The 26298-nt window shown below is 40.7% G+C and overlaps 2 protein-coding genes across 2 annotated transcripts; one reads left to right on the top strand and one right to left on the bottom strand.

Annotated features, from left to right (window-relative positions):
* Positions 1-486: 486 nt before the first annotated feature.
* On the top strand, positions 487-2673 carry LOC118424130. Its single transcript, XM_035832627.1, has 2 exons — positions 487-992; positions 1295-2673. The coding sequence occupies exons 1-2, from the start codon at positions 497-499 to the stop codon at positions 1828-1830; spliced, it is 1032 nt and encodes a 343-aa protein (XP_035688520.1). The 5' UTR covers positions 487-496; the 3' UTR covers positions 1831-2673.
* LOC118424131 (ATP-dependent RNA helicase DDX42-like) lies at positions 2501-21502 on the bottom strand. The gene is made up of 22 exons (XM_035832628.1): positions 21357-21502; positions 20022-20226; positions 19438-19555; positions 18910-18971; positions 18734-18770; positions 18045-18197; positions 17502-17606; positions 16913-17032; positions 16113-16289; positions 15451-15579; positions 14693-14792; positions 14190-14237; positions 13554-13651; positions 12645-12738; positions 11854-11934; positions 11295-11396; positions 10857-10958; positions 10192-10316; positions 9704-9796; positions 9030-9206; positions 4661-5002; positions 2501-4016 (listed from the first exon to the last, which is right to left on the bottom strand). The coding sequence occupies exons 2-22, from the start codon at positions 20219-20221 to the stop codon at positions 3654-3656; spliced, it is 2826 nt and encodes a 941-aa protein (XP_035688521.1). The 5' UTR covers positions 20222-20226; positions 21357-21502; the 3' UTR covers positions 2501-3653.
* Between the last annotated feature and the right edge of the window lie 4796 nt (positions 21503-26298).

Genomic DNA, 26298 nt, shown 5'->3' with positions numbered 1-26298 from the left:
GTGACGGTGTGTTCGTCCCACGACGAGCTGCCTACCTCGAAAAAGATACTGAAAACTTTTGGCCTTGTTGTCTTCGAATGCATTGTTATCGATGCTTTGTAAATGATGTATTGGACACCTAGATGTCTGAAGTGTGCACAGCTCAGAAATAACCATTGTTGCATGTGTAGATCTCTTTAAGTTCCAGTATTTTTAATCTACCGGTATAAGTCTTACTACCGGTATTATGCCAATGCATGTTATAAAGTAAAGATGGATTACAATCAAAATCACGTCAAAATGACCACAAAAAGAAAGAAAAAATCCCTTTGTTGTTCCTCGAATGTACAAATAAGGGACGGTCATAAAAGGCGTTCCAGAACATTATTGCGTCACAAAGCGCCATCTAGCGTCCTGGTAACGGAACAACAGTGCGACACTGAACTCCGTACGGACTACACGCTCGTCAGCGTCTCCGTACTTCGCAGTTTTCTACCAGTGAGATTTTCCCGCCACGATGAGTCGAGTGGCAGACAAATGCCTGAGTGGCGTATTTTACGTCCTGACGGCGCTATCACTTGTGAAAAAGCCCAAGTCAGCAGGGGAAAAGCTAAGAGTCACGGTCCACGCAGCAAGTGGCCAGGGTAGTTTTGGTTCCGGCAAGTTCATGACAACAATTAAGTTGGGCGAGGAGAAGTTCCGAACTGGACTGAAGAAGACGGCATCTCTGATATGGGAGGAGTCAGCTGAGTTCTCATCTTGGTCCACATCTTCTGATGATCAACAAAATATTGCACTGAAGCTGAGGAAGGCAAAGAAGTGTACCGAGCGAACGGTTGGAACCGTCACCATCAACGTGAAGGAAGCTCTGGAGACCAACCTCCACCTGCCGGTCAAGAGGCGCTATTTGGTGACACCTAGCGACAAGCAGCAGAAGGACAGGGTATTCCTGGAGGTCTCTGTGGCTGTTGCAGTTGATGAGGGGAAGAAGCCGAGTGAGCAAGAAACTGCAGGTAGGTGAGAACGGGCCGGGGTTCCAGTCAGTGTTCTAAGTTTATGCTGTTAGATGAAAAGCTGATATACTATGCAGGTAATTACTTCAAAACAGTCCTTGACAACAAGCCCTTCGTACAAGTGACTCTTGTTTCAATAAATGTTCCTAATAATTGGCGACTGAATGCATTTTTATTTACAAGTAAAGGCTTGGATTTGCTGCACTGATTAGCGTCTCTGTTTTACATGGATGCCAAATATAAACGAAATCTGTGTAACTTTGTTGAAAACTGTAACATTAATGAAATCCTATCTCTTACAGGCAAGCCCCGCTCTTTTTTCAAGCGCCGTAAAGCCGGTACCAACTCTCTAATCTCTGGAAAGCCCAGAGAAGGAGAGGCTGCTTCCTCATCAGTTCCGAGCGAACCCCAGCAGGATGATTCCACTGCGTCCACGAACGCACAGGCAGCGGCGCCACCTGCCGAGATCAATCCACACTGTAGGGAGCAGATCTCCGCCATCACCAGCCTGTATGAGCAGCTGACAGCGAAGCAGACATCCTCGGCGGACTTGCTGACGTACGTCGACGGTCTCCGCGCCAAACTGGCTGTAGCGGCGCCGCACGTGTTGGACAATGTGGTGGTTAAGAACATGGCGGCAAACGTTGCAGACGCCACACACTATGAACTACCAGACATGGCCGGTGAGAGTCTGGAGGGGCTTGGGAAGATTTTGACGGTTGTGCAGAGGTTGGACAAAGAGGAAGACGCGCGGCTCCATTTCATCCAGAAATGGTATGTCGATGAAATTTGTCGGCAGGCGATGGAGGAGGCACCCGAAGTGCTGGAAGGCGGCTAATGCATGTATATATAAAACCTAGTCACGCCACAATGTGGCAGATATGGACTGCCGTTAAAAGAGTTTAAAAAGTTTTTCTAGGACATCAGTTTGATGATCGATCTTGTTGTTTTGTTTAGATTCAAACGTTACAAACTTTATATACGTGTAACTTTTCATGACTTATTAACAAAACTTTATTAAAAAAAACGACATACATGTCCCTCACGTATATTGGGATTCGACTGTTCGATGTCCATAAATGTAACAGTTTATATATACTATGCACGTTGGGGGTAAAACCATCATCTAAGACAATGGCATTGTATATTCTGGCTTTGACTGAATTGATGTACAAGTTTGTGTAATGGTTTCTTTGTGATTTGTTATAAACTAAGTCATATATCTATAACTGAACGTAAAGTACGCTCACGTGCACTTAACTATGTTCTGGCTATAAAGGGAATGTATTGGGGTGTTCTATTTTAACTCATTGAGTGTTTTTGTTGACATTTTGATACCCTATGGCAAACGATTAGAAGATACATGAATGTGCTGTAACCTTACAGCGTTTGTTTGTATGTTGCTCTTATAGATCGTAAAGAAATGTATAGGGATAACAGCTACATGCATCCTTACACGACTGTACAGCAACAAAGGCAAGGTAATAGAAACGTTTTTGTAACATAGAAAATTGGGTTTGTAATCTTCATTCAAGTTACACGACATGAATAAAGGTGTATCAGGAATCTTTTCCAAATAGCCACAGTGTAGAAGAATCTATTTCTGTTGTCAAAGAATTCTGTACAAGAAGTCCACATTTTACAATTGAGGGATGAAAAGATGTGCTTTCCCTGAAAAAAACAACACTGTAAACATAACATGTATTAGTACCAACTTAAATCAGTAAAATTGCATCCTATGATATTTCTAACAGCTATCTTTCACTGCATTCAGAACACAGTACACATCATAGCAAGGGCTTTGGCTACTTTGTATAGAAAGATAAGTCTACATGGCATCTATATCTTCTTGCAAAATATCAAATCGGTTTTGTCTCAATGTACAAAGAAGCTGAGGCTTTTTTCCATTTTCCTTCGACTTTTAGTCCAAGACATCAATGATCAGATATCAATTCATCAATGACAGAAAAGTTCAACATTTTTGGAAGCAAAAAGGAAGACATTACTTTGATATGCAAATCTTTTGAATTTTTAGCAAAATTCTGGAGAATGACAGTACATATCAGGACTTCACTTTTCAAATTTTCCTACTAAGTACAATGTACCATTTAAGTTTATTCAAAATTCATCTACTTATAAGTTGTTCTACATTCAAGAAAACATGCTTACCAAATGCAGTTGTTATAAATGTACATTAAATACAAAGCCCCCCAAAACGAACCAAAATGCAGCAATGTAACACAAAAACTATGACAGCTGCAACAACTGTAGTTTGTAAAACGTATCACGATGTACTATACAATCATATACTTCTCACTATTGTCCTGAATGATGTAAAATCTCAGTGCAAAGAAACTCAAAATCTTCATTGACTCCATCACTAACAAATCATTATATTTAGCAGCCACAAAAGATGTTAAAGTTTTTGTTTGTATGAAGTGATTTGTACACAATCAAGTAGTTAGGATAGGACACTACATGTACTTGTCCTTGCTGAGTAAGTACACATACAAATTTGATATACTGGTAAATGTAAAACACTGTCACAATATCTGAAAAATCTATCTAATACTAACACTCAGCTACTCTTCCACAGTCACAGCATGTTATATCCTTATAATACATGACACAATTAGAGTAAAAAAACACAGGAAGGGATGTCTAAGAGTCCCATCTGCTTCTCTTTGACTTTGGTGGCTTTGAACTTGGCGGTGACGATACAGGGCCGGGCGCTTTGAAACCGTCAGTGTCCCTGTCTCGGTCCTTGTCGTGCCTGTGGCGGTCGTGATCCCTGTTTCTGTCCCGATCCCGGTGCCTGTCCCGATCACGGTCCCGGTCCCTGTCGCGGTCCCGACTCCTGTCGTGGTCGTGGTGATCCCTGTGCCGATCGCGATCCCTGTCCCGATCTCTGTGCGAACTGCTGCTGCTACCAGAGGAACTGCCGAATCTGCTGCCTGGCGAATTGTGTGCTCTGCTCAGTGCTGAAGGGCTGGTGACAGGGTCCTTTGGAACAGCAAAGTTTGTCTGCAACAGAAGCAAGCCATTCAATGCAAATATTTTCTATTAGCAAATGTATTGAGAAAATAATACATTAGGAAAAGTTCTTATCATTTTGGTAACAGCAGGATGAACCAGTGGCTACATCAACACCATCTCAATTTAAAGGAAATGATGTAGCCTAACAAACTCATACATATAGATGGTGACCAGTCACTACAGCTCTGTAATCAAACACCACAGGGTGTCTACTACAGGGTTGTAGCCAGCACCTGTCCTTCCGTCCTTTGAAGTAATTTTGCTGCTGGGGACGGAAAAGATTTTTGTCCATCCATCCCGTGAGCAAAATTTAACCCTCAAAATGCAGGAAATAGTGTTTCAGAGGGTCTACATTTCAAATTTTTCCTTGGGACCATGCCTCCGGACCCCCCTAGGAATGCTGCGCCAAAGCCATTCAAAATCAAGGGGATGGAAAATGATTTTGGGCTGGCAACAACCCTGGTCTACTACTTAACCAGTAACCATGGTGACAGCCATGTGATCCAGGTCATTGACCTTATTTGTTTGAAGAAGAAGAAGAAGAGAAAGAAACGGCGCAGAAACAATTACTCCCATCCATGAGGGTAGGCATGATCACTACATTTTTGTATACAATGATTTATAGTACTCACGAATTTGTCTGCTCCTCCACCGCCACTGGGACCAGTAGGGCTGCTAACCGTGTGGAGACTGCCTGCACTCTGGAACCCTCCTTTACTTCCCGACGTCCCCACGGTGCTCAGACTGCTCCCGCTCTGAAACCCTGACATGCCTCCTGGTGCCTTCACTGTACTCAGACTGGTACCACTCTGAAACCCTGACATGCCTCCTGGTGCCTTCACTGTACTCAGGCTACTCCCACTCTGGAATCCCCCCACGCCTCCAGGCGCCCCCACTGTGCTCAGGCTGCTCCCACTTTTGAAGGACGGCTTGTTCGAGTCGCTCGCAGACTGGAAGTTCCTCTGGTATTGGTTCTGTCCGAGGACACGAAATAGAAGTCTTTTAATCATTGCAACAACCTATGCCAAAAAAGCTGTTACTCAGCAACTAGATATGATGTTGGAAAAGGTTGTTTCGCATGGTAGCATCCAATACCTTTCAGCAATGACACTGATAGTGGATGCTACCTGAAATGTCTTAACATTTCAAAAATTACATCTAGTTACTTGAGTAACTGCTATTTGGCTTGAGTAACTGCTTTTATTATGTCTAACCTTAATCAACATAATATCATTGAAACAATCGTAAACAAAACATCATGGCTACACACTCAAAGTCACTGACTCATTTCTGCGCCACCACTAAAAGAAAGGACAAATGAATGTGAAAACACAAAGCAAGCAAAGCAAATTACAAATTGTACAACCCAGTGCAGGGCAGTTGTCTCTGCATCCCTCACTGTCAGTCAGACAAAGTACGATTGTAGGAGTGGTCATGCCAGGACTGACACACAAATAGAAATACTTTGTCTGATTGACAACCAAAAGACGCAGATGACGATAAATACAAAAAATAAGACTTTGATGTTGATGTTGAACATAGATTTCTATGCAAGCAAGAGAAATGCAAAGAGACGCTTGTACCAATGAACTTTGCATCAACATTCAACGCGTAACATAATGCTGAAATTAAAGAAGTAGTCAGCAACAAGAAAATATGCTCTGGTGTTGGTGAAATATTTTGAACATTGACCAACATTGAACCTATGCAAAGTAATCACAGGAAAAGCACTGCAGAAATATGGCAAGATAAAAAAGGTGCATCATTAATTATGTTAGAATTTCAAATCATATTGATTACTTCTTGTAAAACAAACAGGTAAATCAGGTCCCAAGCTGTTAAAAAGAAAGAACCGCAATGTGCATACATCATGTAAAGCAAGGCAAGACAAAATAAAGGATGCAAGAAAAATGTAGGATCATTTGAATACATTTGTTGCAGCCAGATCTTGCAACCAGCAGAGACATTCAAGATGGAAGTTGCTGTTTCTGTAGTATGCACAAATATTGCCACTGCCATAAGCAAGCATCATAACTGCTTGAGAATCTACATACAAATACACTGAAAAAAAAATTGGAACAAAGGATAGTTTGAGTAAAAAAGTAAAGTATATTAAATTCTAATTCAGACACAAACTGTGATAGCCTTCGTTACAAGAGAATTAGTTCAGGCCACAAACTGTGACTACTACATCATCAACTCAAAGCTTTTACCCAGACTGACTTTTTTAAAATGTGAAAATCAAAATAACGCTGCACGTAAGTTTGGTATTTGTTCGTGCATTTTATGTTTCTAAAAAGTGTCAGTATACTTAAGAGTTTTAGAAAGTTATACTGTTTTATTACACAATGAATGCTACATTTGTGTAAGCTCTGAACTGGAAATGAAAATGAAAAATGCAAAAAAATCTGGGATGGCTTTGCTTCATGGTATGCATTGAACTAACAAGTACATGTACATGTACAGAGCAGTCCCCTGTGGTCTTGGAGACCAACAACCCTCTGAATCCAAGGCCACCCAACTCACAATTACAGTGCCTGGTGAGGCTGTCTGTGTGCTGGTGGAATTTGTTTGTGCATTTTATGTTTCTAAAAAGTGTCAGTATAAAATACATGTTTTAGACAATGATACTGCTTTATTACACAATGGATGCTACTTTTGTGTAACATACTCTGAGTTGGAAATGAAAATAGCAACCCCAAAAAACAAATCTGGGATGGTTTTGCTTAAAAAATGCATGGAATACATGAATCTAACATGTACAAAGCATTCCCTGTGGTCTTGGAGATCAACAACCCTGACTCCAAGGCCACACAACTCACAATGGCAGTGCCTGGTGAGGCTGTCTGTGTGCTGGTAGCCAGCTCCACCGTGTGGAGACTGCCCCCACTGGTGAACCCTCCCGCGCCCGACACTGTGCTGAGACTGCTGCCACCTTTGAAGGTAGGCTTGGCAGAATCGCTCGCCGGGCGGAACTTTTTCTGGTACTGCGTCTGGGGACCAAGGACAATGGTTACAGCAACAATACTTTATCTACATGTAGATACAAAATGTTAGTCCATGAAGATAAACATCTTGACCATGAGTGCAGAAAACTTGAGTGACAGTAAACCAAAAAAAAATTGGAACCAAAGTCACAGGTGGCATTCAGTGTTCACTCCCCTAGGAGACTAAGGCTAATGTCACATTTTCAAATCGGGTCCCAGCCAGGCTGTTTGTGAAAATAGAAATGTATAGTTACGTAGAAATACATGTATCCACAATAGTGCCCACAGCTGTTCTTTCTACGTCTTGTGTAGTTTGGCTTCTTTTATATCATACTTTTCGTTCCCAATATCTGCCCAGCCTGGCCCCGGTTGGGAAATGTGACGTAGGCCTACATGGGCATACAGGTTGTTATGTGTTCAGTGGCTTCAAAGTACATTGTACAGCTGGGTATTGGATATGACCAATGGCAAGCTTCATAACTCATCTGGAACTAAGATCAACAGTTAGAAAAACATCATAGCTTATCAAATTTTGAAGTGACTGCTTGGACAAAGAAACAGGCAGTTTAGAAAACACAACTGAAGGTAAAAGCAAGAAGTTGCATTCTGCTCTTAGTCTTAGAGTCTACAGAGAGGTACTGTAAGTGATGTAGTAGTCATTCGTCAGTCTCACAAGACAATCAATAGTGCTGTAAGTTTTTCTCCAATGCCAGTCAGCAAAGCAGCAGAAGTGTTAGCCACCAATCATGTATGTGGCTTACTGTTGGTTCACTGTGTTCTGTGTGATTAAAGCGTAATAAAGCGTTAGTGATGTAACCGCACACATGGCCTTTCAGGGGTCTTTGGAACACCCAAGGGAATGGCAAGTAAAACAATTCATACCAGGTGTTGGTGGGTACATTTTCTGCATAGGTAAAAGATTTTAAGCTTTATTTTATCATGAATCCCACCTCTGACACCAAATTGTTCCAATACTGGTAGAAATTTATCTTTTGAGACTATTAAAAAGGCTGAAAATATGATTGCTGAAGGAAATACAAATCATCTATTGATCTAATCACATTTGAGTTATAAATTTTAGAAACATTTCTAAATGTCACCTACAATAAGACAATTTGACCTTAGAATGGCAATGACTTTGAGCATTGGACAATATTTCTGTTTTGATGCAGCAGATTTTATGTGATCTATTTTATGTTGTCCACCTTTGTCTCTACTTGACCGAATGAATTTGACTTGACTGAAACGTCTTGTCCTGTTCACAGGATATCAAGTCCCCTTGAAAATCAACTTTTAAAAGTTGAATGGTTCCCTCAGCAGTCTAAAGATGAAATAGATAAATTTCTCTTTTATTTTTCTCCTTTGTGCCATTCCAGCATGTTCCAAGACCCCTCTCCAAGGCCCCATAACTCACAGGTTCAGAGCCAGGTGAGCCCACAGTGTGCAGACTGGCCCCTCGGCTGAACCCGCCGGCGCCTGTTACAGTACTCAGGCTGCTGCCGCCTTTAAAAGTGGGCCTGGCAGAGTCACTGGCTACCTGGAACTTTTTCTTATACTGTGTCTGTGGGATGAAGGTGGATAAATTGTATATTATGACAGCTTTCAAAGGGGTCCCCTACTATTGCAGGAAAAGTTGCTGGATTGTAGTAACTACATGACAAAGTAAATCAAGAAACTGGATAAATTGCCTAAAGAGTTAGGCGTTTTTGATAGCATCCACTGTCTTCCATCAGTGACTGAGAATTCACCTAGTTGTTTGATCTAGTATTTCATATTATGTTATGCTCTACCTGGATATCTAATCTCTATTGACACACTGTGATATTCATATATATCTGTTCATCATTTTGGCAACTTGTAAAACAAGAGCACCATTCTTTGTTCCAAATATCACATGTCTTGGAGACCCCTCTGAAAACTTCTACACTAACTACAGACCCATAGATGCAGCAACATCTTCAGTTCAATCAGTCTAACATCAAGTAATCTACAAGATTTTGAAGGTTACATTTACCATGAAGGCACTTTTCAGTGCAGACAGTCGGTCACTCTGGGGTCCGGCGGCCGTGCGACTGGCGCCGGCAGAGTAAGCGTTGTCCCCTCCAAAGGTGCTGTAGGTCATTGGGACGGACATGTTCCCATCATCATCATCCTCCCCATAGTCATCATTCTTGCCGCCTCCGCTACTGAGCTGTTGCAAAAATAACACAGTGTTGAGAGAGACTGTAGTAGTAATATGTTTGTATTTGTCAATGAATATACTGCTGCTGGGATCCTTGATACAGGTGTGAGCAGTAGTCAGCTAGTCTTCATATCAAGCTTCCAAGCAGCTCTGTCCAGCGGGTTCAATTTGTACACCAGTACTTTGATATCCTTCCTGACACACTCCAACCAAGATTTCCTAGGCCTACCATGACCTCTTTTGATGCACCCATCGGCTCATACAATGTGACTATACCACCAGAGCTTCAGCGTGCTACATTTATTATTCTATTATCTATCCTACTCTTGCTTCAGGCTATTCTTGGGCCCCATTCAGACTATTTGTAGTTGAAGAATAAACTTTTGGCAGCCTCCTAATAAAGGATTGTATTCTAAAAAGTAAAAAATACAACTTTGGTGCACAACTTTTAACAGTAATTCTATAGGCCTTATATGTAGTATATTGAGTCTTAGAGTAGTCCTTACATCTGCCCCGAGTCCAGGTCTCTCTCTCTTCTGAAAGCCGGTGATCTTCTTGCCTCGTCCTCCCTTGAACCGGTTCTTCCTAAACCAGTTGTTCTGTAAAGCACATTTACTCACATAAGCATACATGCATATGTAGAATGTATACCGGTACATGGTAAAGGCATTAATACAAACATCTAAAAAGATAAACAAACAAAAAAAGAAAACTGTTGACCAAACAATTGTTGCAATTTTACAAGTTTCTCAAGACCATATAACACTTGGCAGCACACTTGGAAATATCAGATTTCATCCAAACATAGTCATGAAATTTTAACTACAAGTATCTTCTTTCAGGATCGTATTACTCATACTCATAGAAAACATCTTGAAAGTCCTCTACTTTATTCGGACAACTGGAATTCACCATGTATCAAAGCTTAATTAACTCGGCTTTATCAAATTCAGCCTACAAAAGACACAACAAGAAAGTGTGAAAAAGACTTTACCTGCATGGCCAGGTTCATGAGCTCCTCAGGTACTCTCTGATTGGCTCCTTCCAGGTTCCTCACCAGGTGAGGGGCGAAGTGCACATCCTTAGTGGTTATCAAGGTGTAGGCCACACCCTTCTCACCTGGGATAACAGTGGAGTACAATTAATGGTGTACAGTATTATATGTACATTTGTACTATGTGCCTTTCCGAAGGACACAATGTCTAAAGATAACGTCACATTTCAAAACCAGGGCCTGGCCTGGCTGTTTGTAGAAACGAAAAATAGAAACGTAAAAATGTTGATAATAAATAATGCCCATGACTATTCTTACGTCTCGTGTAGTTTGATTTCTTTCACATCATACTTTTTGTTCCCAAAAGCTGCCTGGCTGGACCCCAGTTAAGAAATGTGATGTACAAATGTAGGCCTAACCAGTCTCGTGCCCACTGAGCTTAGCTGCCCAACGACTCACCACCATTTTGACATGATTTATTGTCTAATCTAACCTTTCTGATTGGAATTGCTAGTGGACTATTTGAGTATTGTGGCATGCACTATTTATATTGCCAGTACAAAAAAAAGGAAATGAAGAGTATTGGTCATGTCACAAGCTTGGAACAGCCTGAAACATAAGGTCTGAACTTGTTTTTAGAGAAGAAACATCAGTGACTTTGTTACCAGCCCTTCCAGTTCTACCGATCCTGTGGGTGTGTGTGTCGATGTCTCGAGCCACGTCATAGTTCACTACAGTCTTGATAGAGGGAATGTCCAAACCACGAGCTGAAAAAGAAATGCTCAAATTGTTTATCTATCAAACACATATGTCAACATTGTGGAAACACAAAATGGCAGCTCACAGCCAGGAAAATTAGTTTTTTTTAGCAGTAAGGAGAATTCTGTTCCAACTATTGACTAAGAAGTTAGATTTTCCTTATTGTGGTGTACTTCTACAAATAGTAACGTCATACAAATGTAACTATTAGCAAAGGTTGTAATTCACATTAATAGAAGTAGATCTACTGTACATACATTTTTTTGATAGACCATCAGTCCTTTTTACATACATGATACTGCGACAACATACAGTCAATGACATGTATCAAGTTGTTACTTTACCTGCCACATCTGTAGCTACCATTACTGGGATGGTTTTCTTCTTGAAGTCAGAGATAACTTTGTTCCTCTCACTCTGGTCCATGTCTCCGTGGAGCAAACCGGCTTGGGGGAAAAAGAGGATAGATTTGTAGAGCAATGCTGTAGCTTCAACTACAATTCTACAGATGGTCAGTAGTTGAAGCTCACCCATACAACAACAACTTGGCTTTATGCATATATATGTATGTCCAATTTTGCTGGCTTCACCATCAAATTTATGAGCATCCCCAGGCAGTTAAATGAGGTACTGCAGGGTAAACAAATATCTAACCAGTGCTTTCTCCATCAACTGCAAGGATGGCTTCTCAGTCACCAATGAAAGATTAGTGGATGCTATCTGAAACATCATACCAGGGCTGTGTCCACCTTTAAATTTTTTCAGTTTCACTCATTGTTCGTAGCCCCAATTTAAGCTTACGATAACACATTTTTTCATCAATTTCATGTCATGAGGTTCACATTTTAATGGATGGGTCCTAGAGATAGCCCTGTATCAGACTAACATTACATATCAATTTACCTTCAAAGTCTTGAGCCTTCAGGTTGGAGGCCAGCTCTTCACTGTTGGCCTTTTTGGTCACAAAGATGAGAACACTGCCAACTGGAACAAACAACAGTATATCAACCATCAGTTGTTAACATACAAATATCATTAACTAACAGAAGAAGAAAGTGTTAACGCCTGGCATCACAAATCAAACACTATTAGCCAGAATGTACATATATTTATCATATCATTATAGTGCTTTACCTTTGGATACTGTAATTCCTGATTTTTTCACTGTAATGTTATGTTCACGGTTTTCACCGTGACGACTGTAACGTGAACTTATCATTACCGATAAAAAATAATTCACAGACTTTTTTCATGCGCACTTGCCTCGACAGTGAACATTTAGTTCCGAGAACAAGTTCAATTTTCTCAGACCGTGAAAATTTGGTACCGTGAAGATAAAGTGAATTACAGTATTCCTTTGCCTTTTCTTAATCTGAGTTTTAAAAAGTTGTTGGAACAGCCTTTTCAATCTTTCTGATTGGACATAGATTCATAAAATCTACTGTGATTTTCTGCAGTGCAAACTGTTTTGGATTACGTCTATTGCATTACTGCAAGGACCGAAAGACAGCCTGTGCTGCAGAACTCTTCTTCTTCTTCTTCAGATTGAGGTGGCCAACATCGTCGCATCGATGATTCTGCCACACTTTTTGGTCAAGCCAGAGGAGGTTTTTACTGTATGATAGACGGTGTGGGGGAATGACCATAGCACTATGTGGTAATGCCTTTAATACAAACATGTGTTGCTGCACTACCTGAAGTAAACTCCACCAGTCTCCTGGTCAGCCACTGCCACTTGGGTGGACCTGCCGGGAAGATCTCAACTATCTGCTGAACGTCTTCATTAGCCTGTCGAAAAAAATATGAGATACAGTCCAGGGCTCGAAATTCATTTTTGGGATTAGGTGCACTGGTGCACCCAGCTTAAAAAATTGGGTGCACCAAAAAATTTTGGGTGCACCACTTAAATTTAAGTATTATGTAAAAAAAAACTAGTAACAAAACTTAGTTACAAGCTACCAAATTCTTAAACAAGTAACATGACAGATATTTTTATTATCTTTCTAACACTTAGATGTCAAGAATATGATGTATACTAGTATACATGTTATCTTTCCATACATAAACCTAAGAAAATATTTGGGTGCACCCTGTGCACCCACTGAAAAAAATTGGGTGCACAGTTCCAATTTTGGGTGAACCTGGGTGCACATGCACCCAGTATTTCGAGCCCTGCAGTCAAACTATATATCAAGAAGACCACTCAAGGAACCCATAAAATGAGGTCTTCTTCTGAATGTGGTCTTCTTACAGAAAAAGCATGGCAAACCTCAAAGACTTCAATCAATAAGTTTCAACTAGCCCGTTTTTTAGACTTACAACAGTACTCAAAACTGCAAAAACATCATTGTTTTAATTTTTTGAAGACATTTTGGATAGTCAAAATTTAACAGACATATACAATCAAAGCTAACATCACAAAAGAATCAACGACAGTTAATGAGATATATTCCAATGTAAGTACTAGACATGAAAAATAACTGTTTTTACTTGCATTACTGTACAAAAGAACTATCTGTAGATTTCACTGAGCTTGGAATACAACTACATTTGTAATGTCAGAGCAGAAGAAAATGTTGCCATTTGTCAGCAGCTCCCCCTACCTCTCCCAGGTCGCCCTGCACCACCTTGATGGGGTCCATGAGAATGTCTCTGCACAGCCTCTCTATTCTCTTCTTAAAGGTGGCACTGAACAGTAGGGCTGGAGAAACCATGGTATGGTGTTACAGTATGTTACATGTACAAATTGTAAAGCTATAATTCTAGATTACATCTTTGTGTATAGTCTCAATCTCAATACCTCCCTGAAAATGTGGACAATGATATAAACATCTACAAGAGTACAGCCTCTCTATTCTCTTCTTAAATGTGGCACTGAACAATAGGGCTGGAGGAACCATGGTGTGGTGTTACAGTATGTTAGTAATACATGTTTAAGTTGTAATGCTATTCTAGATTACACCTTTGCATATAGGGTCAAACTCAATCCCTCCCTCAAAATGTGAACAACAGTATAGACATAAATTTTACATAAAACTTACAAGTACATGTGGAATTAATCGTTACTGTGTATCACAATCAACATTGCAGAGTACACTTGAACAGGAGCACCTTTGAATATACAAAATGTAATAAAACCACATGCATAATAACCACAGGCTCTTACATTGTATTAGTGTAACGATCGCATAGTACTAGGAGTAGAAACATCTACTACCAGTGAAACCATGTCTACTCACTCTGTCTGTCTGGTCTGACGTGATTGGCTATAGACCTGACTTGTGGCTCTGAAAATGCAGGTAGAATAAAATCAGCACATCTGAAACTCTTTCTCGAATAAAACTTTGGTCTCATTTTACTTTTAACTGCAATTAGAATGATGTACAAAAAATTATAGAATAGCAAAATACTCCTCAAAGCTTTCTAGACATTCCAAGTGTTCTAGAATAGATGCACACATTCTATCTTTTATTCTAACTAGGTGAATAACAACAAGACGTACCTCAGTCTAACACAACTGCAATAGTTACTGTTACCACATTAAATTTTGTATTATTATGTACATTGTATTACATTGCCATTACAATAAATTTAAAGATGCCTTACCAAATCCCATGTCAAAAAATTCTATAGAAGTTTATAAAATCTGCATATAAAAAGTTACTGTAACAGTTACTACATTTGCATTGTTACATACATAATAAATACATTGCCATTACAATAGAGTAAAAAGCTGCCTCACCAAATCCCATGTCAAACATCCTGTCTGCCTCATCAAACACCAGATACGTCACTCTCTGCAGGTTGGTGGCTTTCTTCTTCACAAGGTCTATCAGACGACCCTAAGCATAGTATATGCGAGAGTCAGATTAAAAACTAGATGAGGTATAAACCAGGACTGCCTCCAGCTTTATTTTTTCCATCCCTCACATTGCTTGATGTAAAATGTAAAATGTATCAATTTTATGTTCTGAAGTTCAGATTTATGGGACGTCTCTGGTATCAACACAAGGAATTCCAAAAGTGCATATTGATACATTGAGAAAACATTCATGGAAGCATTAACACTTTTATCAACCATAAATCTTGTAAAAATCATGTTGCTGTTGCAGAACATATGCATTTACACTACAAGTAGTCTGTGCTGTCTAAGTGTCTAAGGGCTATGACTGGTCCCTTCTACTAGTTCTAGGTGGCAAGCTGGATGCTGGGCGGGCTAACACAAGCAAGATTTAATCAGGCTACAATTACTACCAAACACTAAGACAAGCAACAAATTATTCCTAACAGTTGTAGTTTTCTACATAATTTCCTAGTGACATCTACATACAGTGATGTCACAGAAGCAGTGGATTGTTCATTCATTGACAAAGACTGGAGCTGTTCAGTCCAAATTTCATGTTGGAAATTATAGTTCAACTCTTTCAGAATGTCTTCTACAATCACAGATGAACTATCAAGTAAGCTCCCTAGTAGTTCTTAAGAAAACGGTATCCCTACCGGAGTGCACACAACAATCTCAGCGCCCAGTTGCAGAGCCTTGGTCTGTTCCCACATGCTCCCTCCTCCATAAGCAGCCACCACTGACAGGCCATAACACTTCCCAAACCTCTTAGCTTCAGCATAGATCTGGAGAAAAAAATATTTATATCATACTTAACAAACAGATAATTATGTGTGACTTCAATCAGATAGAGAGACAGCTCTTTATCTGCATAGCTACCTTGTCCCCCTAAGAACTTGGAGGTCAAGGGACTAGAGAGAGATAGAGACTGAGATACTAAGACAAACTCTGACCGCTTTTTTTCTACAAAATCTATAAACGAACTAGCGTAAAGCCTACCCATAAACTTGCACAATGCCTTCATCAACAGGTACACGCTTATTGTAATACTATGTATTTATCTAATAGCAGCACATCTTCAAAATCATCTCACCAGCAGGAAATGTGGCCTATGGCATGCTTGAGTTTAAAGTCTACCACATACATGTACGTGTAAGACCAATCTTATTTTCAAGTCTAATTCTAAATTAAGACAAGCTTGAAGTTGAAATGATTTCTCAACTGCCATACAGTACATTTTGTAACTAAACAATACTAGTTTACAACAGGCATCTTTTTGGCAACACCACAGGAGTGGAGCCATTAATACGGTACTTACTTGCTGTGACAGTTCCCTGGTTGGAGCACAGATGAGCCCTATGGGTCCGTCCCCCGGCTCTAACTCCTTCTGGTCCATAATATGCACCAGCATGGGCCACACGAACGCCGCCGTCTTACCGCTGCCCGTCTTTGCGATCCCGATGATGTCTCTGCCACTTAGGGCCACAGGGATGCCCTGGAAAACATTATACATGCATTAAACAGGCCTTTGATAATGCAACACCTTGTTTGGCCTTACTGCTATGCTCACGATCTGCCTACCCCATCCACATGCAAAGTAGCGATCCATAGCATGCAGGGGGGGGGTGCATTTTCCTAACTAACAATCCATTTGGGAAGAAACTCTACAAATCTTGTCCATGCATAATAAATAAATCATTCTAACTAACATGCACTACCAAACCTTCTAGCACACTACAATTTCTAAAATGCTACCATTTAAGAGCAGCAGTTTTCTCCTTAGTACTATTTGAGCGACTTTTCAATACAGATGAACAGGGCCATAGATACAATAATATTATAGTACCATTATGTCTTCTTCATCTAACCCTGGGAGAATATTCTGTGAGTGTGACAATACATAAAATTCAGCTGTCGTGCTAGTGCTACACTAAGACACTTGTGGCCACAGGTTTCACCTGTCAGACAATAATTTTCCCTGTCAGACAATAATAATGAAGTTAAGATTTTCTGGACAGATGGGGGGAATTTTTTCTCGTCACAACAAGTAAAACTTCAGTTCTGGATCAGAAAGACATGTCAGGACAGTGTAGACGGCCCTGATACACATGTACACACCTGAGCCTGGATGGGGGTTGGCTGGGAGTATTCAGACTTCCTGATCTGATGCAGGAGCTGCTCGTCAAAACCAAAGTGGGCAAAACTGGTCACCAGTTTGGGTGGGGCTGCACCTGATATCTGAAAACAAACAAAATAACATTAATCATAAAACTTACAGTAAACTTTAGCATGGCTAAAACATCGACAATCATTAGTTGAAGAACAATGGAAAAAAAGCTGGGAAATAGGTCATAAAGATATGTAAGGCATGTCATACTCATAGTTGTGCAGGGTAGCACCTATATATCTCCATTTCAATAGCCCTTGGGCCACACAACTTTGTGCTACAGCAAGGGGCCAGTTCATTGGTATGTGTTCAACTTCGAATTTCTTTCCTAAATGCTGAATTCTAAAATGTTGGCATAGGTAGCAGTATGTGCCATTCTTTAAAAGTCTCTTGGTATGACTTTGCCAGGGATCAAACTTACCAAACACAAGGCAAACACTCATTTGGCCATTGTACCAGTGTACCATGTGTATATGTAAAAAGACTTAGTACAATGAACATGAATTTTGTTCAAATGTTGAAAGAAAAAAGGCCACTCACCCTTATGTCCAACTTTCTTCTGAGTTCGTTGACCTCCGCCGGTGAGAGGTTGGAGATATCTGTGTGTTCTTCGTAGAAGTTCTTTTCAAACGTCTGGTAATCAATCTGATAAGAAAGGATCAAAATGACATTAATTTATTGGCTTTAGTAATAAATTACTTGTACACAACTGTGGAGATCTGCACACTTGGCTACTCACAACATCTGGTTCAAATTCCATTCTGAAGAACTGAAAACCATACTAGTGAAAATTTTTGTCTCTTCTGCCCACATATATGTACCCCTTTTCTAAGTGCTACACTTTGCACATGTATATTGTATGTCCTAAGACTAAAGGGTACAGATGTTTCAATTACTGTGGCAGTATGTGACTATATGCTGTCATGAACTCATCCACAAACACTAATTTTCTTCCTTACCACAAAATCGAATCACCACAAATGCATTTACAGTGGTTTGAACAGCAGGACCAGTGTTAAATGTGTCCATACAGTACTTGGTCACTAGGCAAAATATTCAGTAATGTACATGTAAAATACTAACCTCCAAGTGGTCTGTGGGAGGCAGGGGGTCAATGATTTTGGATTTTTCGGGTACAATGGGGTTTCCATCTTCATCGTACTCAACAATAGGATCATCATCATCCGGGTTCACCCCTGCTAGGGGATTCTCTTCCATGTACTTAAAGTACGATTCCTAGAAAAACAGGAGTGAGTGAAATTTTAGTCAGACTCATAGCAAGTGAAAACAAGTAATCAAAGATTGTCCGTGAACTTATCCTGACTAAAATCACGCTCCTAGTGGCCGGCGGCCCTACGGTTATCTAACCCCAGCCAGTGAGAGATTGTGTAAACAAAAGCTACCATGAAATATATTCTTGTGAATTTCTAATAGATTCCATAGCCTTAGCTATTTTAGTGCTCTTCCTCTCCCCTTCTTTTCTTTATCAGTTCCAGGTATACCTTTCCAATAAGGGGTCATTTATCTCGCAGATTTACCAGCTGGCCTAACACTATATCACATTACTTTCAGTAAGGGGTGCCAACCTGTAAAACTGTAGTACCTGAAAACATCGCTAGGAGGTCCAAAATCAGCATGTGTCTTTGAGGCCTCAATAACATCCATCTTATACCAAGATTTGCACAAACCCATTAAATACTAGAAGTCAATTTGGTAACTGAGAGCAATAGTACTACATTATGTATGAAGACTTTCTACAAGACATGACATACCTGGTCATCCATTTCTTCTATGTCAAATCTCTCTTCTCTGTAAAAAAAACATATAATTTATAAATGTCATCAGACTGTCAACAGAAGTTGTCTTATGTTTGAAAAGTAAAAATATCATCATCAAATACAGATAGTTTGGTTTGATAGCCTAAGGGTTATTATTAAAGGGAACTTACTTTGTCTTCTTCTCATCTTTCTTGCCCATGTTCTCCAAATCTCTAGCTGCTGCAGTTTCCACCTGAACAGAAATAAGAACCACAACTGCTACATTGCATATCAATCAATCAATCAATCAATCCTTCGCTTGCATCATAGGTTGATGCATAGCAGCTACAGACAGTTCAGACTGTTCTCGCCACGTTGTTCTGTACTGGGCACAAAAACAATACAGGACTTTATATGGGCACAACCAACTAACTATGCATGAGGACACTTATATTTGCAGTGTCAAACTTGAATTTTGTGCATAATGGTAAGTACAAATCTGTGGATACATTTATTGTTCATTAGATAGGACAAGCAATTTTTACTTGTCAAATGAATAGGAAGCAGATTTAATAAAAATTCTGACTGCAAACTATGTAACGCCATTGCCCATCAACCAAAAAAGACTAGGGTTGGCAGTTTTTTTAGGGTAGGTCAGGAAACAGGAAACATAACATTTTTCCTAAGCCCTATATCATTATAACAGAAGCTTTTATTACCTGAGCCATGAAAGAGTCCAGGGGGTCCTCTTCACTGTCTTCATCACTGTCGGCAGGTTTACGTCCGGGACTGACGGCCGGCACGTTCCCTTCATCGTCATCATCATCATCAAAGTAACTGGTACAACAAGAAATCAGAATTACTCCCATTTATACCAGCATTAAACATATAACAGCAAAAGAAGGATACATAGCACATGTAGTATTACTACAAAGAAGATACACAAATGTACCATGAACTCCTTGTGCTCAATATATAAGACAACGTACTGGCACATATGTAGCTATTTGCAACATTTGTGTGCATTTTAGTTTGCGAACTTAATAAAGTAATGTTGGTAGCACTTGGCTTTTGAATCCTTTCACAATTTCCATGGTAAATACAGCCATGTGTGTTACAGGTATCTCAATGTACATTGTACAATGACTGAATGAGATCATACACACTTTTGCAGTGTTTTCTGTTAACAGAAAAAAATAATCTTCCATCAATTCAAGCATTAATTGAACCTTACACTGTAATACATAGACTAGAGCAATAAATTATCCCCATGCCCCAGAATGACCTCCTTGGACATACCAACCTCTGTTCATCACTCATGGCGTGTCTCTTCCTCCCCACAGTGATGTCCATGTTGGTGAACACACCTTGACCCTGACCCACGGGAGGAACCATTCCATAGTTGGGGCCGCCACCTTTCCTCCCCTCTTCCTTCTTGCCGAGAGCAAAGCCGCCAAAGCCAAACCCTCTCTTATGGCCCCCTCCGCCTTTATTCCAGTTCATTTTGGCTACAATATAAAATGAAAGAATGACTATAGATGAAGGTTAGACATTCAGGTAGTGAGATATGCCAAATAGCAGTAACTCAAGTCTCAAGTAACTGCTAGGTATTTTATCATGCTTTGTATTCCAAAATCCAATTCAGTTGCTTGAATGACTGTTTCATTTGATGAATAAAATCACACCACAGCAGAAGGGTACTAGTAGCCTGTGTTTACACAATCTCTCGCTGTCTGGGGTTAATGACCCCCTCCCCGAGAGCAGAGGCAATTGTGGGGCTGGCCGCTAGGGGCGTGATTCTAGGCTAAGCAGAAAGGCTGAATTTAGGCATGACAAACAATTGGTCAATTTTGTGTTACGTACAATCTCTGATGTATACAATATCAAATTGTATAGACAAACAATCCGGATCAAATCTCATTCATTTTGGCAAGCGATCAATAAAAATTAAACATCATAATTAATTAATTGAACTACTGAATAATCTGTTTGGCTAGTAATTCTATGATACAGATTGACAACTGTTCAAGCCATATTACTCGTAATATAATATTATTAGGTTTGTGTTGATGAATTCAACATAATTGTGTTTTTTGATTAGGGGGAGGGGGTTGGCAAAATAGTAAACTGACAAGATAGCATAGGGAATGGGTACACAACCTTCAAGTATAAACATGATACACATCAAGGTTTTATCAATTATTGGGGGGGGGGGGTATGTATGATATCTTCACGCAAAATGAGTATCACATGTATGCATGTAAGATGCATCTTCTGACCCAAAAATCACTCAAGCAAGGTCCGATGAGGCACAAACCCTGTGCAAACGATGTCGAAAAAAAACGCTGTTTCTACTTCTCCTTCTTTTTGCCACAAATATCCTAAGTTATTTTCAACCTCCTTGGTTAAACCTATAGGTTGGTGATGAGCTCTACTCAAGTTAACGCTGGCGCGAACAGATAAATTTATTTATGGAGCTCGCATACAACTCGTAAATTATGAACGCTTCGTTCTCGCCAGTGAATTTCTCCTTAACCCAAAGTGCCACAAATACAAAGTGCTATGTATCAAGCGTACATCTACAGGTTTTCAACGTTTCAAGGGTCTTAATTTTTGCAAGAAACGGTGATATATTTACCTTGTCTTGTTCCAAAATAGCACCAGGATCCGTGTGTTGTGTACTTGCGTACTACGTCATCTAAAGTGTCGGGCGGCAAAGGGCACGGTTCCACTTCCGGGTCAACGGGAAATACCGGAAATGGAACAGGTGCATCCACGAATGGGATGTCCCAGACAGATGCACTGGGTTAGCGACGAAAAACATGCTTATGTTTTAGCCGCTCGACCATTAAAAAAACGTAAAGTATACTAAGACATTATTCAAGGTTTTGCCCTTGAACATCTATAGTCTAGTCATAACGTTGCAACCATAGTTGTCTGGCTCCGTATCGAGTGACCCGTTTATTCCGTGTTCAAACTTACACCGCCTAAATTTCATGGGAAGAACTGCAATAGCACTTTTGATCGTTTTAATTAATAATTTCTTTCCTAAGTTCATCTAAACGGTAGCAACATTATTACCTTCGCCAAGAAGGTTATATTTTGGGTCGAAAAATAGTGTTGTGACCCAGTCAGTATACTAAGTAGCATATAACTTGAGCACAGCTCTGCATGTAATTTCATGCTAATTTTGAGTAGCGGTTGCAGAGACCAGGGTTTTGTTCGGAAACGTTTCACGAGGCACTTTCCTTTCCGTCGGGACTGCAGCGGGGCGAGTGTGTGCGGTTGCGAACGCTGTGGAACGTTTTGTGTGATATGGGGAAGTTAAGTTATGTGGGGGTTTCGAACCGGAACATTAAGGGCAGGTGCAACATTAACAGATACTTATTATAAAAATAAGGTCTCATTTGCATAATTGATTAAAAATGCCATACGTCTAATAGTTTAGTAATGGGAATGTCATACATGTACTTGTATGTATGAGGTGGATTACAACTGTTGCTTATGAGATTCAACAATTCTATATGCATAGTCATATCTATCAAAGTGACAGTAATACTACAATTAATTGTACTAAATTGATGAAAATAATTTACATCAAATTGTTTTATGATTTATTCATTTATAATCAACAGTTAGATGGTATATACATGTAGAACTAATTTTCAATCATTGACACCACAACAAATAAACCAGGTAATACATACATGTAACAGTACTTGCCATCTTTGTAGAGCTGTTCCAGATTCAGCAGTATGTACAGTATTTATTTGTTTAGCGTTTCAAAGTCAGTTCATTTCAGTCTATGTCCACTATGGAAGGATCTCCGCCTCTTGGCCCTCTGCGCGAATCCTCTGGCCCCGTCGTTCCGGGGGCGCAGGCGTTAGAAATCATGTCATATTGGTGTTCCACTGGAGGTTGGTCATCTGGAGTCAGACCCGGTGTGTTTTGTCCCTCTGCATGTGCAGAACCTTGCTGTAGATTTGGGGGACCCCCAGTTCCAGCTTGGTCTCCCTGTGGGTCCACACGTTTTCCCCGTATCACGGTGACAAGTGCCTGATGGATGCCTGTCAGTTTTTGCCAGATTGCATCTCTTAACTCCGCTGTGCGGATGAGTGTTGCTATCGGGTTAACCAGCGAGTTCAAAGAAAACAAGAGTTCGTAGACCTCAGGCCTGCATGAAATGTATTGGGTTTCTGTAGACCTATTGTGTATTTTTGCCTTTTTGTCTGTGGTACGTGGTTGGAAAAATGAGCTTTTTACTGTGTTGGTTGTGCACCATGCAAAAGTCTGACTCTGAAATTCCATTTTCTGAATTTGTAAGTTTGGACAGGGATGAACATTACTTATTTTGGATTTCTTAAGTATGTAACCAACCACAGTACTTTGAAGTTGTTGAGACGCTACCTTTTTTTGTCTCAGATGGCCCATGCACATGTAGTTACTCTGTCACATGATATACTAATATCTTCCTATTTCAATGTACTGACCTAATGCAGCTGCTAAGTCTCCTTGGTTTGTGTTCTTCCAATGATATTCATTAAAGATTTATTTCTGGGGTGTTATTCACTTGACATCGGAATGTTACTCGCATAATTTGACCAATGATACTTTTATCTGTAGTTCCATAGACATTAGACAACATGAATAGTGGTAGCCCCCATGCAGCAGCAACAGTTAGTCCCCAGGGTGGTATGATATTTTCATTCAATCCATCCAACCCAAACCTAAATCTCCTGTAGTATCTAAGCCAAATTTAACAGCATAATTTACTATGAAAAATGTCCTTGTCAATCCCATTTATAGATGGCAAGCTGCTGGCAATGGAAGCTTTGAAAAGTTCAGAAGCTGTTGTAGTCAAAGCAAACACCCAGCAAACATCCCCACAAACCAATGAGCAGTTGCTTAGAAGGGAAATTTCATCATATATTTGCCGCGACAAAATGCAACAAACGATACTGAATTTAAAACAGAACAAAGCTAAGCCTCCACCACTTAACCCTGCCTGTACCATAGATTAAGCAGGCCCAAAAACCAAGCGAATATGACTAGCCCAAAACAACAAATTACCTGTATACAGTATGGAAATGGCATTACCAAAGAAACAAAAAGAAACACAGGACAAATCATACACATACCTTTCTCTTATGCCCACACTCTATACAGTTCTCCACATTAGAAAATTGCATCTTCTTCTGTTTAAGTTCAAGTTCAACCATGATTGCCAACAGGGTAAAGGAACTTGTACCGGAACTTAAAACTCAGTACTATACAGCTCTAGAAACACCACAAAGAGTAATAAGCAAACTCCAATTATACCTGACCAACAGATATATAATCTGGCACACTCCCGTCATCTGGCAAACTGTCAGTGCCACTAAGTAACCTGATACATTGAAGGTGGCCCAGGCCAGATGATGGTTCTACACCCAACCATAATCTGTTTTTAAAACCAAGCAGATATTGGGAGGATGCCCCAACCACACTAAAACAGGGTCAACCTATACAGTATCAAGTTCAAGCACTAGGAGGCCCAAAATCAAACCTGACCACCAGGACACCACAAACAACTCACGTACCAAATGGCAACACAATGGCACCTTGCGTTCCGGAGATACAGCGCACGCCCCGTGCCCGCACAAAAGGTAACCTAAAATGTCAAGTTCAAGCACCAAGGGCGCCAAAATCAAAATTGAGCATTATTCAGCCACCGCCGACACATGTGCCAAATATCATCGCGCCAGCACCAGCCGTTCAGAAGATATAACTCCGGAAACACCCCTCCCGGACACAAAATTCGACCTGCCGGGTCAAGTTCAAACGCGACAAGGCCCAAAGTCAATCCTAGGCAACAGGCAACAACCCCCCACCCATGCACCAAAAATCGTCGCAATCGCGCGTATCGTTCCGGACACACAGCGCCAAAAGTGCCCCAAAAACACCAAAAATGCCACCTTCAATGTCAAGGTCAAGCGCCAGGGGGCCCAAAATCACACCTGAGTGTCAGGCTACCACCCCCAACCCACGTACCAAAAATCGTCGTGCTCGCACCATCCGTTCACGAGATACAGCGCCCTACATCCCCGGCTACCGAAAAGTTTCCACCAGCATCAAAACCATACCTGCATACATGCAGGTAATAATGAAGATAATACATCCCAACGAATCCACCGAGCGCACGTGTCTGCGTGATTAAGACACACTGCCATCAGCAGGACTGGTAACAGCCAAAAGACAAAAGCCACAACTACATAAATCATGACAGTTCTGGACTTGTACACCCTTGCTTCATATTTCCTCTGTGCCTCCTCTTGTGCGGCGTTGTTTGGCTGAATTTGTACAGGACCATTTTCTCCTGGTGCCCCCGGGGGGACCCCTGCCTGTTCAAGCCTTCTCTTTTCTCGTTCTCTGATTACTACATACACACTTATATTTGTGAACAGCATGACCATGCACATCAAAAACAGTATACATGGACCAATGATGCTATAGGCTCGGGGAAAGTAATAAGGACAGGTACCGGTGTTCAGGGTCTCCATATGGAGACAGTTCCAGCCCATACTGGGGGAGAAGGCATACAAGGGCAAAACAATCCACATAACAGTCATAGCTACACCTGCACGCAGGTTGGCACTGTCAGCATAGACATGGAACCATATAGGATGCTTTACACCAACATAGTTATTTACAGACAATAGAGATAGAGCTGATGCAGAAGTCAACTGACTGAATATGATAAAGTTTGTATAAGTCACTGAAAAGTCATACATTTGATTGTGTCCAATGTGGCCTACTGTGCGATACAGGAGTCCTATACCTGCAAAAACATCTGACATTGCCAGGTTCGCCAGGAAGAAGTAGATGGGTTTGCGCTGTTCTTTTTTACTGATGATTCCCATGATCACAACAACATTGGTGATAATTGTGGTAAGTCCTATCAGGAAAAAGACAATGCTACTCCCTGTTCCTAGTCTTACAAGGTCCTCGTGCATGGAGCAGGCTTCGTCGGCTTGTGCGATGGATGCGGTATTGTTCTCTAGATGCCACTTGTAGCAGGAGAGTAAGGTTGCAAACTCAGGAGCAGATTTCCCCTCAGTGAGCATCCACGGGTTGGAGCTGTTGTTGAACATGGTGGGCTGGTTCGGGTTACCGGTATCTGCAATCTGAGGCGCGCGGGTTTTGATATTCCTGATTTGTGGATGACTTGAGATTGTGGCCGGAGTCGACGATGCGTCTGCACCTGATGGTGATGGGCTTGATTCTGCGTGAGAGCGCGGAACTGCACGACAGCGCTTGCTCAGTGAGACTTATTACGTGGGCTGTTACCATGGTTATGCTTAGCAAGCCTTGAAAATGATTTGCAGTTACCTTAACCTTTCTTTCTTTCCTTTGCAAGAAATATGCCTGCATTGCCGACCTTGTTGGCATGCAGGTAGTAAATATGAAAATAATTATTTGATAGCTAAAGATATATGTTATATGTCACTTAAGCTTCAGTTGGAATTATTGATATCTCTTGCATGTATAGACATACCTTTACAATATTTCAAATCTATTGCTACAGTTTCAAAGCTGCCAAA

The sequence above is a fragment of the Branchiostoma floridae genome, chromosome 10 (assembly GCF_000003815.2).
Source record: "Branchiostoma floridae strain S238N-H82 chromosome 10, Bfl_VNyyK, whole genome shotgun sequence".
Taxonomy (NCBI): domain Eukaryota; kingdom Metazoa; phylum Chordata; class Leptocardii; order Amphioxiformes; family Branchiostomatidae; genus Branchiostoma; species Branchiostoma floridae.
This window is presented reverse-complemented; position numbering and strand designations above follow the sequence as displayed.